The sequence below is a fragment of the Cryptomeria japonica genome, chromosome 2 (genome assembly GCF_030272615.1).
Source record: "Cryptomeria japonica chromosome 2, Sugi_1.0, whole genome shotgun sequence".
In the NCBI taxonomy this organism is placed as follows: Eukaryota; Viridiplantae; Streptophyta; class Pinopsida; order Cupressales; family Cupressaceae; genus Cryptomeria; species Cryptomeria japonica.
Genome location: NC_081406.1, coordinates 142195179 through 142209283, shown reverse-complemented (window position 1 = coordinate 142209283; position 14105 = coordinate 142195179). Strand labels below are relative to the sequence as shown.

Below are 14105 nucleotides of genomic sequence, written 5' to 3'. Positions count from 1 at the left end.
GAGAGGATATTCAGTGTTTGGGATTTGGTATTCTGGCAATAGTGGACCAGTTTGGAGCAGTTCCTTAATTTTAGGAGGCATTTCCTTCTTTTGTGGAGGCTATTCCTACTATTTAGGAGGATTTGACAGTACCCAGGGTTGGGTTACCATGAGACTATTCCTTGGGTTTAGTTTCAGGAGATTTGGGTATGTTTCCTAGCTTCTAGGAGCATCCCTAGATTTTAGGGACAAGATTGCTCGAGGATCCATGATTTCCGACAACAGTCACAGACAGGCGGTAGGCTCCGTTTCAGACTTGTGGAGTCAGATGAGCATTATACGGCTATTTGGGATATATTTTTAATATTTCCTAAGTTAGCGTCTTATTAATTAAATAAAGCTATTTATATAGCTAATTGCAGTAATAAGGGGATTTTGGCTTCTTCTGGTCAGGCAGGCATATGTGTTATAGCTCGTTGGAAAGGTCTTGAATTATTATAACTTATTTTCATCATCCGGAGATCTTCTGGCACCTTGAGTTTTGTTATTTGACGAAAGGGGTGTTTTTCCTATACATAAAGGCCTTTTAATTAAGAATATGCCATTATTTAATAAAGGTAAAAGCATATTCTCCCTTTAGGGTTCGAGTAGCTTTGAGAGGGAGATAAAAGGAGATGTTGGCTCATTATTTTATTATCTTTTTACATCTTCAAACTGGCATTTGTGAATTTGCTTTGAGGAGCGATTTCTGGAGAACTGGGATGCAAACCCCAGGGCTTGGATATTGGGACGCAAACCCCAATAGAAGGTTTCAGCAGCTTCATTTGGTTTTAGACTTTTATTGGAGTGCAAGTTCAGCATTAGAAGAGCTTTGGCTTTGGACGTTGGGTATATTGCTTGGCATGTGGGAGTTCCTTGGCTGCCTGGACGTGACTGCAGCAGCCGTACGACCTCCTTCCAGCTGGCACGTGGGTTGCTGATTGGTATTCATCAGCCATCTCTTTTCATTGTGCGTGGGTGGTCTTTCTTGCAGCCCGCAACATGATTTTGGTTGGTAGATACTTTGCTGGCATATCATTTATGTATTTTGCCTGATATGATTTGTAGCTATTTTGGATTGGCTGAATATTATATTATTGCACATATTTTCCACCCTATTTCATATTTGTTGCTGTTGTTATTCATTGTTTACCTATATATGGAAAAATACAAACAAAAACAAAAGACACAACCTTTCTGCAACTTCTGTCTCTCTTTGAAAGATCATTTAATAAACAGGAAAAATTTATTTTAAAACAAATAATTAAAAGTTACAGCCTGTCAGTTTAAAAGATCCATCAGGGATCTTTCACGATCAAGCCTAGGACAGTGGTAGATACCTCCAATCATCCTATGAGAAGGAAGTTAAGGAAGTGAAGATGGATTGGAATGAGCTAGAGGTTTCAGACCTAAGAGCTTTGATGGCTCCCGTTTTATCTTGCACTCACAGATGGGTGGACGTACAACATCAAAAGTTGAAGGAGCAGAATGTATCCATGACATTCACCCTGGAAACAAGAACAGAAGAAGGAGAAGCAAGTGTGAGTGAGAATGCTTCCCATTCCAAGGGATCAAAGAGAAAAGGAGGACCTGAGAAGAGAGAACCTTCCAAGAAGAAACAAAAGGTGAATCTTGATCGTCCATCAAGTACATCTTCTAGGCCTTAAAAAGAAGCAAGTCAAGGAGAAGATCAAAGGCAGATAGTGTATGAAATTGATAAGTCTATGGAATCCATGGTGCAGAATGATAATCGAGGTAAAGGACAGGCTCCTCAGCATTCATCTAGTCAATCTCTTCAGGTTGGTGCTAGCGAACAACAAGAAGAGAAGAATGATGATGAAGTAGCATCTCCTTTCAGAGAAGATAGATCTCTGCCTAAAGAAATACAAGTAAGGGAAAGAAAGTCTTCCATTCCAGATTGGCTAAAAGAAAGGCTGACTAGGGTAGTTGTGGTCAAAGAGGAAGAACAAGTATTTGACTTGGAAAGCCTCATAGGAAATTCTCATGAAGAAATAGAAAAGAAGAAGGCCACAAAGATGTCAAAGGTAATTAGAGATGAGACAGGATCCAGAAAAGTGCAGATAGTTACACCATTGGTGGACAATTATGAGGATGAGATTCTAGCAGAAGAATACGATCTGGAAACATTTGATTTTGGTCCACTTACCACTGTGCAAGCCATGGAAGAAGCAACTAATTCACTGAAAGCACTTAATGACAAACTCAAAGAAGAAATGGAAAAGAATAAGAAACTAGAAAAGGAGGTCAGTGCTTGGAGGAATTATTTTAGCCATCTTAATCAACATTTGAGATGACAGGATCTAGCAATATCTCCTTTGCATGCACTTCCTCTTGAATCAATAAATGAGGCGGAAAGGGTAAAGAGCTTGGTCCAACTCATGAGTTCTTGGATTGATGAATCTTATAAGGTGGCCATGGAATTTGCAACAAGGATGATGAAGACGGTCCACCGTGCTATCCAAGTTCTTGAGATCATCCATAATCTATTGGTAACTGTGGATGCTTTTGCTCACACTAGAGATGTTGTCATCCTGGTCTTGCAAGTGATAAGGACTCCAAGACAAGTTCTAGCGCAAGAGAAGATAATGAATGGAGAAGCCCATAGCCTTCTGCAGTGGTCAACTTTGGTCCAAATAAAGGAAGTTCTTTTCGAAGATATCAGTTCCAGATGTGGCCGAGTTGAGGAAACCATCCACCCTATTCAAGACAAGGTGTTTGAGGTATTGTGTACGATCCTCGACAGAAGAATTGAGATCGAGACGGATGTAGACATCCAGGAATTGGAAAACAAGATCAGGATCATCTTTTGCAAAGAGGAGAACACAGTCACCGAAGAGCAGCAAAATCAGATGCATGCTACTATGTTCCTGATCGAGAAAACAAAAGAGCTTGGGCCTGGATGGGAGGCGACCCTTCTCACAGCTTTTGATCAAGTCCTTCACTTGGAAGAATGAATGAAGAATCTTCTTGAGATTCCTATTGTTGAGGTTGAGAAGATTACGTCCAGATTTATTGAATATGCTAGAAAAGAGCATAGAAAGGGGAACAAAGTTCTAGATGAAAAGTTGTTATAAAATGATGTGGCAACTTAATTCCTATTGGTCTATGTCTCCTCATTATTTGTGCCAATTCTTATGGGCTATGGATTGATAATTTTTATCTAAATGGGGATTTTTTTGTAACAAACCCTAATTAGGGTTTAGATGTCAAAATCTCAGCCATCGATCTTCTTTTGATGCAATCCGTTCATTGTATTTGAGAGTGCTATATAAGCCCTCACTCATTTCATTTTAAACAAGTTAGAAGAAAGTTAGAGAGTTAGAGAGAAATAAGTTTATTATGAGCAGCAGAGAAATAAGTTTATTATGAGCAGCAGAGAAATAAGGTGTGAAGAGAGAAAGTTGAACAATTGTTGTTTTATTTGGCTATGAGATCAATAAAATATTGAAGTTATGGTGTTTTATTGCAATCCTTGTGGCTATTTTCATGGTTGTTTATTTTCTTGAATCACTCTTAGTAGAGATAGCATTTAAGTTTTAAGTTTGAAGGATGAATGTTGTACTTGATCTTTGATAAGACTCACATTCCAAACCACTAGCTCCTTACTGATTGTAAGAACGCCCTGTGTGGTCAACTGGAAACATCAAGATTGTTTAAGAGTTCAATCATTGTTGGAGGCATTGATATGTATCTTACTGATAGTATCTATCCCCTTTAGTGATTTGAAAATCATTGAATCCCCTTAGAAGATCGCACCAATTCCAGTGAAGTTGTAACCTCTTGGCAATACTGAAATTGGTAGAGTCCTGTCAAGACCAATCATCACTGAGTCATTCTTAGGATTAATTTAGTCTCGCCTCTTTGAAACCTTTATCTTTTGATCTTTTTTTGAAACCAGTTAGCGTTAGGAAAATCCTGTTCCCTCATTTGAAAAGTAGTCACATGAACAAGCTTTCTCTGAAAGTACGTAAGGCCCCTTGAAAAACCGTAAACACAACGACCACTGGTGCTCATCCACAAGTAGAGAACCTACGTAAATGAACCTTGAAGTTTCACCGATTGAACCTTCTTTGCGATATCTTCAGCATTCGGTAACTTTACTCAAGAGAGGATAAGATACCTCTGGGTATTTTATTTTGTGTTTGGTCGTGTACAAAATACACATCAACACACCCTTGGTCCATCAGTGAGAACCGATCAAAGATACGGTCCATGGACTAGCGTTGCCCCAGCTGATCAAGGAGAAAAGCAATGGAATTATGAGGTGTGAAGTGTTGTCTTGTTTGGAGGAGGCCCCTTCCCTTCGCTTCCGTTTTCTTTCATGTTCCTCGGAACTCCGGAACCTTGAGGTTTCGAAGTTCCTTCTCTTTGCCTTCTCTTCTTCTCTCTCTCCGGAACTTCGGAACCCCGAGGTTCTAAAGTTCCCTCCTTGTCTTCTTCCCTTCCTCGGAACTTCGGAACCCCTAAGTTCCTTCCCTTTGCTGCTTCTCCTTTCTCCTTCGTGGAACTCCGGAACCCCGAGGTTCTGAAGTTCCTCCCTTTCCTTCCCCCTCCTCTTCAGTTCTTCGGAACTCCGGAACCCCGAGGTTCCAAATTTCCCTTTCCTTGTTCTTCGGAACTTCGGAACCCCGAGGTTCCGAAGTTCCTTTCCCTTAGCCCCTTTCTTTTCCTGAAACTCCGGAACCTCGAGGATCCGAAGTTCCTTCCCTCCTTGGCTTTTCTCTCTAGTTCCATGGAACTTCGGAACCCCGAGGTGAAGTTCCTTCCCTCCTTGCCTTTTTTCTCTAGTTCCCTGGAACTTCGAAACCCCGAGGTTCCAAAGTTCCCTTCTGCGTCTCTTCTTCCCTTTCCTAGAACTTCGGAACCCCGAGATTCCGAAGTTCTCCTTCCCCTTCTCGAGAACTCCGGAACCCCGAGGTTCCGAAGCTCCTCCTTGTCTTCCCCACTTAGGGAACTCGAGTTTCCGAAGTCCTCGGACTCCTTTTGGCTTGGAACACTTTCGCATGGCGTGATTGATACTCAAAGCTTTAAATGCTCCGACGACTTTGTGACTTGTGCACCTTCTTTTGTGGAGCCATAGGGGTGCATTTAATGTTTTTGGTAGAATTTCCATCAAGAGAGGTACGGGACCATGCTTGTTGTAATGACTTATGTCATGTCTGCATACTCTGACTTTTGAAGGTCAGTCAATCCACCCTTCTCACGGTTGCCTTTTGTGGGTATGGCTAGGTTGGTTGCATGTACAGAAGTCAAGTGCATGCACTTCCCTGTTCTCCCAGACTAACATACAGGGGTCATGATTACTCTTGTAACCATTTCTCTATATAAAGGCTATTAAGCCTCATTGTAAAGGGTTCTCTCCTTGCTGGCTTGAGCTATTCTATGCTCTCTCACTGCTCTTGTATTATTCTGTATTTTGCAACTGTAAGTTGGCCATTGGCCTTATAATTAATTGAAATCACCGTTCTTGCCTTCTTTCAACTTATGTATGATGTGTATGTTTCCTTACCTTCATCATAGGTGTATGTTTTGTAGTTCTTCTCTTATATATGATGTGTTAAATTTATTTATGATTGTGACTTGTGGGAAACCTTCTCCCCTCTTGACATTCGGTGAATTCTAACCTCCATACATGCATTGGGGTCACTCATACAACTGAAGTTTGTGCATCTCCTGGGTATTTCAATTGATTCTTTGTGTCATTTCGGGTAGGGAGAGGAACAATCTCTTCTTGGTGTATCACCTTCTTTTGTTTTAAGCATTTCTCTCTTCCCTTTACCTCTGCAATTTGTTAGGATAGGCTTAGGAGTAAGTTTTGAAGTGTTGAGTTGGTTCAACACCTTCACCTGGATTGAGAAGGAAGCCGACCTTCTCTGAAGATTCAACCCCTTGCGCAAGGTCCCACACTTCGGGGTTGTTTCCATGTTTCACAAGGTTGCTGAGTTGATAGCTCAGCATGGGTGTGAGCTTTTGTGATAACACCTACCACGAAGGAAAAATTTACCAAGTCTTCGACAAACTTGCCATCCTCTCAAGGAAGGTCTCACCATGTCATGGACAAACTTCAAGGTGTCACTGAAAACTTTGATGCTTCCCAAGGTGGAATTCATGTCTAGATAAGGAACTTTGTTTAGAAAAGAGCAAACTTAGCCTTGGGCAAGAAATTTCTTCCATGGATGAGCATTCTTCACGATTTGAACAGTGAATCCTCTTCCTTTTGATCTTCAACTTAGCTTTTTAGGAATGCATTTTCTGAATTCGAAATATATTTCATGCTTGGCCCATTCTGGATGAATTTTTCAAATCTGACACTGCTTCTGACCTTGAAGCCATCCATGATAAAAAAAAGCAAAAAAACAACTTTAGAAAAAAGCAACTTTCTTTTTTAAAAAAAAAAAGGTTGAAAAAGCAGATTCCCGAATTGGCCCCAAAATGCCAAAAACAAAACTTTATAAATTTAGAAAAAGCAAAAAAACAAATATTCCCCCAAAAAGCAGGTTGTCAGAATGGACCGTGAGAAATTGCGATTTTGCTCCTTCGACCTATCTAAAGCCGATTCATAACATTAGAATGTCCATTTGACCATTCCTTCACCTTTTGACTTTGATAGGTTCCCCAAATTTTGAAACCCTGAATCATTTGCAGAGACAAAAGAAATCGGAGACAAAAATCTAATATGCTAAGACATGTTGTCTCAAACCCCTACAAATGTTTGCTCAAAATTCTTAGTATTCTTCTGTAAGGCACATTTTACGAGGTTTAAAACTTGTATTTGTTAATGTCAAATCATCAGTGGGTGTGTTTGTCATCGCTGTCCAAGTTTTAGTTGGTTTTTGCTTTCATTTTCCTAGCTTTTTGTGTAATTTCGGGTTTTGAGTTCCTCATTGCAAGTAGGAACTTTTTGCTGTCATTGCAATTAGTAACTTTTTGATGTCATTGCAAGTAGGAACTTTTTGCTCAAACTGCAAGTTAACTTTACTTGCAGTAGGGTCTTAGAAACTTGATTACAAGATTTTTGTAGTAGGGTCTTTGAAACACAATTGCAAGTCTTTCTATTGCCATTATATTATTACTTGCAATGGGGTCTTTGAAACTTGATTGCAAGCATGTAACCTAGTCTCCTTTATTGCAAGTTCCCTTTACTTGTGATCGGGCCTCCAAAACCCAATTGCAAGCCAATATTGAAAGAATGTTAAAAATATTTTTGCACTTGTAATCGGGTCCTAGAGACCTGATTGCAAGGGGTTTCAATGCATGTAAGGATAGTAAACAAAAGCTAGTGTTTTCATATGTTGATGACAATAGTGATGTAAATTGATTTGAGTACAATGTCATAAGCACAAAAAGAACTTCTCCTTAAGAATCAGTATTACCCCAAGCAAGAAGATGAGATTAGAGTTCATTGGCAAAGGACATAGGAACTATCAATGATGCAAGTTGATGTTCTCAAACAAATATCCTCACCAATTTTGAATACTTCAAGTGCCAACATCTTGTAGCAGCATCAAGACCTCCTAGACAGAGGGTGATGTAAATAAAGTTGTGTCTTGGACACTTACATTAGTTTCAATTATGCATTTGTAATTTCCTTTTGACAAATTACATGTAATGCCAAAATTTTTAATTGCAAGTAGTCACATTACTCGCATTCTTGTAACTTGTAATTACATGTAAACAAATAACAAGTTGAAAGACAATAGGACTGTAATTTGAAATAAGTCATAGTTAGTTGTGGAATAAGTCTTAGTTAGTTGGACTTCTCCCATTTTTTCTCTTAGCCCCTCTCCTATATATATTGGAGGGTGCTCTATGTATTTTTGATCTTTTTAGCAAGCAAGAAAACTTTGCAGAAATTTACAGTGATAAAGACTTTGTGTTTTATACTTGTAAATTGAATTCTCAAGCAATACAAAGAAGGCATTTGAGTTTCAATCTTTGTGTTGAGGCCTTGTTCATATATCTAGTGTGTTCTTATGTGATAGTGATATACTTGTTTGTATGTATTTGAGATTCTAGTGAAGTTGTTGAAGAGAACTTTGATCTAATTTATTGTAGACTTTGTGTTGTAACTATTGAGGATTAAATTATCATAGCTAAGTGTTCATAATAGAGAGGAGTTATAGGACTTTGTGCATGTAGTTGTTCCTATTTATAGTAGTCTAGAGGTGCACCATATCAACAGAATTTGAGTAGTTGTAAGTTGTACATTGTTATCATACTAATCATTCTGGAAGGTAGATAGGATAATAGACAAGTGAAGACTTTGAGCTTTGCTTCTACATTCTTGTCCTGGGTTAAGTGACAAAAGACTTTTTGCTTTCTTGGAAACTTTGCTTCCTTTCATATAAAGCATCTTTGTTGTTCTTGAAATTTCTTAAATTTCTGTTTTGTTACTTTAGTTGTAGTTTCTTTTCTGATCATCTTTTCTGAAAAAAGAGAAAAGCATGTTGTCTCAACTAAGTTAGATTAGTGTTTTGTTTGTAATAGTAGGAAAGGGAGATCCTTTCCTTAAAATAAGGAGAGTTTTTAACTCACATGCTGTGGCTGAAAGTACAACTTAGCATGCCTCCCTAAGTGTACAAAATTTTCAACCAACAAGACACAACCCTAAAAAGCAAAAACTAGGGGTTCCCATTTGCAATGGGGTGATGTGTGAAAATGTCACGACAGGTTGTTATGTAACTTTTTACACTTTAAAACAATTGCCTTTTACTTGTCCACAAAAAAGATGAAGTTATAGATCATCAGTTCATCTGTAATTGCATTTTAAAATTTTGTATTTGTGTTTACTTTGTGTCTAGCCATATCTCTGCTCTTGTACATTGCAATTTTGCATATTCCTATTGCTGTTTAAGAACACATTGGACCATATTTATGTTATCATGTTTCTGTTATCTGTTGTATTTTTCACTCTGAAATTTTCAACTCTCTCGACTTGTCCTTTGTGGGAGAGCTGTTGGCTTGCATGCTACATAATGAATCACAATGTTATTTTGTGTTTGTGACTTACTAAATTTGAATCTAGGGGTTTCAATGGCATTAGTAGTATTATAATCAAGGTGCCTTGGTTGACAATTAATATGAGGCAGGGATTAAATAGGAGTGAGTGCCTTGTAGCTGTGAGACTCAATATATTTGCTATTTTCTATTGTTATAATCTATTGTGATAAATAACTATGTAATCCCCAACCTGTCCATGGGCAGGGATTGCTCAGGTCCTTTTTTATTATTTCCTTTATTAATAGAATTTGAATTTTATCAAAAAGCCGTGTCCAATGCATGTGTACTTAGTGATCAGTATGTACCTTATAGGTGAGATTTGAGGCTCAATCTACATGCTATAATGATCAACATATACTTAACATATGTTTGTGGTGCCATGAAGCAAGGTTGACCTTCATGCAGTTTGCCTGAATATAGTATTTATGGTTGTAAAAACTTTTAAGGTGTTGTATATGAAGTTCTAAGTTGCACTTTTAGTTTTGCTGAATTAGGGAAATGGACCTTTTGGCTATGGAAATTTGTGATTGATAACTGTTATGATTTCTAAACCTAAACTCTTGACATCAATAGAATGATTGCTTGAATCTTCTGTTTTATGCTTATTACAGGTCTATATTTTTGCTTTAAGATACATGAATGATGAATATAGCTAAATACCGTTAAAGAATACATTTAGACCTGATATACGTTAACATTGGCGAATATGTTATTGCTGCTTGAGAGCATTTTATTATAATATATGTACAGCAACTTTGAATTACAGGCCAGTGATTGAACATAAGCCTTTGAGGCAGCATTCAAAGGAAAAACAGAACCAAGATATTAGAGATCAGTGCAGCTGTTATGAAAGAAAAATGTTGTTGATATTGATGTATGCCATAGATCAGTTTCAGAAGTCAAGGTAGATGCATCATCTACTCAACTTGGACAAGTTGAATTGTCACTGTTGATAGTGTCTATGGCAACTTGAGCACCAAAGAAGGAAATGGAGCTGAGCTTGTATCCGACAATGAAATGGTACAGCAACTTAATCAAGCAGGCATTCCACTAAGTGCTTCCTGGACACTTTCATGATTAGGTTATGATATGCTAAAGGATGACCAAAGAAAATCTCTGCGGAATAAAATGATATAGAATGCAGGAACTGCATTTGGATGCCCAAATCTCAATTAACCTGACTACTCTTAAGCACTTAATCAGAGAGTGTTAAGTTTGGTACAAATGGAAGAAAAAATCATTTTGAGGACTGAAGCGACAATACTTTGCTAAGGGTTGTAGAGTGTTTTGAGGAAAGTTTGAGGATAATGTAATGTATACTTGGAAATTGGAATATCTAGTTTGTCCTTTTTAACCTTTTAAAACTTTGCAATGTGTGGAACTCATTGAAATCATGAGTCAAGTCTTTTCAACATTTGTACTTCAAGGTGAAAAGAAAGAAAAGAATAAGCTATTTGTTTTCTCTAGTAAATGATGTATCTGTTCAACATTTTATACTGACGTGTTTGCCTTATGTATTTATTGATTCGATTTGAACACAACATTTCTGACTCATTTTATGTAGAGGAAGCCAAGTGGTTGACTTTCCCAGAAGCATGGAAGTTGCTTGTAGACGTTAATCCAAGAGAGGACCGTGTAGGACCTTTGGCAAGCATTGCATCCTCTTCCCATTTTGGCGAGCCTTTACAATGGAAATTCAATTTTAAATTACATTACCAGGTTGGATATAGATCTAAAGAATATCTCTTCCTTTTAAAGCTCCAGTGATTAAAGAGTCTTTTGCTGATTTGTAATGTTGAAATTTTTTGCCCTTAGCATTAGCTTTTACGGATGGACAAGAAAAAATGCATAGTAGTTTATGTACATGTTTTTGTGACTATCATGTATTGAATAACAATAGGTAGTTGGGGAATGTTGATGAATTATAATGGTTAGGAAAATTGTCATAACTGGCATTTGAGGGTTCACATTGTTGGCTTTTTTCTTTTTTCATGGTTATCATTTCTTCATAGGATTTATTCTTTAAAAAGTGTGCAGTTAAAAAGCTAATTTCATTGTGGGGTGTAGTTTTTTGTAGGTGCACAACTCACTATATTGTTAAGAGCAATAGATCCAAGGGTTTGGTGGAATATTTGCTGGACTATAATTTTAGCTAATGTTCTCATTGTGACGATATGCTTATTCTATTGCAGGAGTATCCTCCTGGTGTCCTTGTTGTTCCAATGAACAGTAGGACTTTAAAGCCATTCAAAAAAACAAACTTGGTTGTGTTTGTACCTGATGGGTATTCAAATTCTAGTTGTGATGATGCAAATTCCAATATCTATGGAGATGCTTTGATTGTAGATCCAGGATGCCATTTTAGAGTCCATGATCAGGTACAAGTAGCCTTATTTAAGATTATGGAACTAAAGTATTTCAAAGAATTTTCAATGAGTCAGATTGTGATTTGAGAAGGAAAAATGAAAGGGATTTTTGTGTTTTAGTATGTGTAAATGGAAAAGGTAATAATTCTTCCTATGAAAGATAATCAACTTAGTCTATGGCTTAGGATTCTTTCATTTTTCTGAGTGTAATTAGAATTGTGTAACAAAGAAGCTTTATTGAGTCAATATAATAATGGCAATCAATGCTGATTATTTCTCTATGGCTGGTTTTGAGAATATACTTGTCAGTGTTTGTAAATGTGAACTCTTTCTATTTGAAAATTTGTATGACTCACCCAATGGACAAGGGCAATTTATGCTAATATTTTTGTGGGAAGACCACCTATTTCCTTATGTTTTGGAAAAGGCAGGTCCCTTAAGTAAAACACAAATAAAATTATGTACCCCACTGAATAGCATTCACAAGATTTTATCTGGAGGTTTGGAATAATACATGAAATGAAATATGCAATACAATATATTTTGTATCTTTGCAAAGGATTTATGCTGAAATAAGCTCTAAACACCTCATGCAAAGTGTTTCTGGATTTTCTGTAAACACAAAAAAATCCCATGTGCTGATCTCTGCGTGAACTGCAGAGAATAGGAATCTGTGCTTACAAATAAAACAAAGGACAAGGATAATTGAAATAGACATACACAAGGCAAGACTTCAAAAATCAAAATTGATGGTGTGAATGTGGTTTTGTCCCTCTCACATGGCTTAAGTTTACATAGGTGTAAGAACTCTTGCAGGTTCTGACTTAAATTTCCAGCTTTAGACACTTAGGAATTTTGTCAAACAATTCTCGTGCAACCTCTATGTACGCTGATCTTAGTTTTCAGTCCGATTTGTTTGCTTAAATGGGCATGGAATATGATTTGAATGCTTGCAACTAACACTACAGTGTCTAAGCAAAGAACAAGAGGCAATTGCAACTTCTCTCGGTCATTTCAAATGCATATATCAGAAATTTTACATGTAAATGTGCACCTACAGCCAATTGTCATTTCCACAAACACTTGGCATGCAACTAACAAATTAACTTATAACTGTAAATGCACTATGTATTCCTTCGATTATTCAATTGCTGTCCATAATACACTATACCCGAACAAATTGGATTGCTTGGCAATGAAAACCTTGTCTTTTAGCTGCTGCTGAAGGTGTACGACTGCCTTGGAAAATTTGCCAGCACTCTGATTGAAGTCTATGTACCCTCTGGTTGCAGCGCATTGTCTTCCTGCACCCCTGCGATCCCTCTCTAATTTTCTTAGAATTTTTTGACAGCTGCAAGCATGAAATTGTACCTCTTGAAATGGTACGGCTACAACTGGAAATGTACGGCTGTTTGGGATTGATGCTACACGTGGTAAATCCCTTCACAAATTCAGTCTCTCAGATTTGCAGATGTAGATTCAATGATTTCTTCACCAATTTGCTCAATGAAAACTTCTGAGTGAAGCTCTCCCTATAGGCTGCAATTCGGTAGATATTTCACTACTTCAGAGCAGCAACGCATTGAAGATTTGCACATTCTCCAATGGTTTGGAAGTCTGAAACCCTAGGTTTCTTCCTCTTCCAAAGAAATCAACAATTTCACAGCATAATAATCATAATAGCTTCAATTCTCTTGAGACATTATATATTCTCCACAAAAAGTTCAATATTCTCCCATAAAGCACTTTAATAACATTAAATGTTATAATATTAAGTTGGCATCATTAAATGCAATAATGACCTTGGGTTATGTGCTCACAATTAATTAAAAATTCGGACCCCTTCTCATGATGCCTAGACCCTCAAGTTATAAAGTTAAGTTATAACTTTATATTCACTTTATTAAATGATTTATTATTAATTTGGCCACATAAACTTTAATAACTCTCAAAATACTTAATATTTTTGGGTGCCGTTTGAAATGGGAGTCCAACCTGCTTTTCCCCATGTGACCATACACTCCTGCTAAAAATAGAAAGGGTCCTTCTCGAACACCCCAAGACTTACTATAAATAGTAAGTAGAGAAAATGATGTCCAATTGATGCCAAACGAAGACCAAACTGAAGCATTCTTAAGACTGGAGATGATACAATCCTCAGGAAACCCTCTAACCATCCTCATTACCCTACGAGGGTTGGCATGATAGGCTAATCTTACTGAATATCTGATGTCAACAAGAAGGGGACATCACAATAGGTGGCATTCTAGATTATCTTTATAATGGGGCCATATCTTATTATATTAGATATTAGTCAGTATTTAATATTGTGTGTTGTGCATTTAATTTTTGTAGTCGGGAGTTAGCTGGTTGTTAGCTCATACCTCATCATACTCTTGTTATTTATATGGGGTGTTTGTACATTTTGTATCATCTCAATTTCATTGTTCACTCATTGGTGAAATGGCATCTTTCAAGTTGCTTCTCTTTGCGTTGTGAAGGTTGTTTTGTTTGTAGGTTGATATTTTTGGGTGACACCAACATGGTATCAGAGTTGACCATTCTGCTTCCCCTTCCTAGCTGGAGACTTTTTACAAGTGTCTGTCTTTGAGGTCCAAGCTGGTTGGTTTTGTTTGATTGGTAATGAATGCATCATTGCATTTGGCACATGCTTCTTCATTCATAGTTATTTTGAGATTT

General features: G+C 37.4%; 1 protein-coding gene across 2 annotated transcripts in view; it reads left to right on the top strand.

Moving 5' to 3' along the window:
- LOC131053990 (uncharacterized) overlaps nt 1–14105 on the top strand; it is a 344360-nt gene that overhangs the window by 70314 nt on the left and 259941 nt on the right. For both annotated transcript variants that reach the window (XM_057988551.2, XM_057988552.2), the window contains exons 3-4: nt 10604–10758; nt 11232–11417. In XM_057988551.2, coding sequence (XP_057844534.2) covers nt 10604–10758; nt 11232–11417 — 341 coding nt within the window. The remainder of the gene's footprint in view (nt 1–10603; nt 10759–11231; nt 11418–14105) is intronic.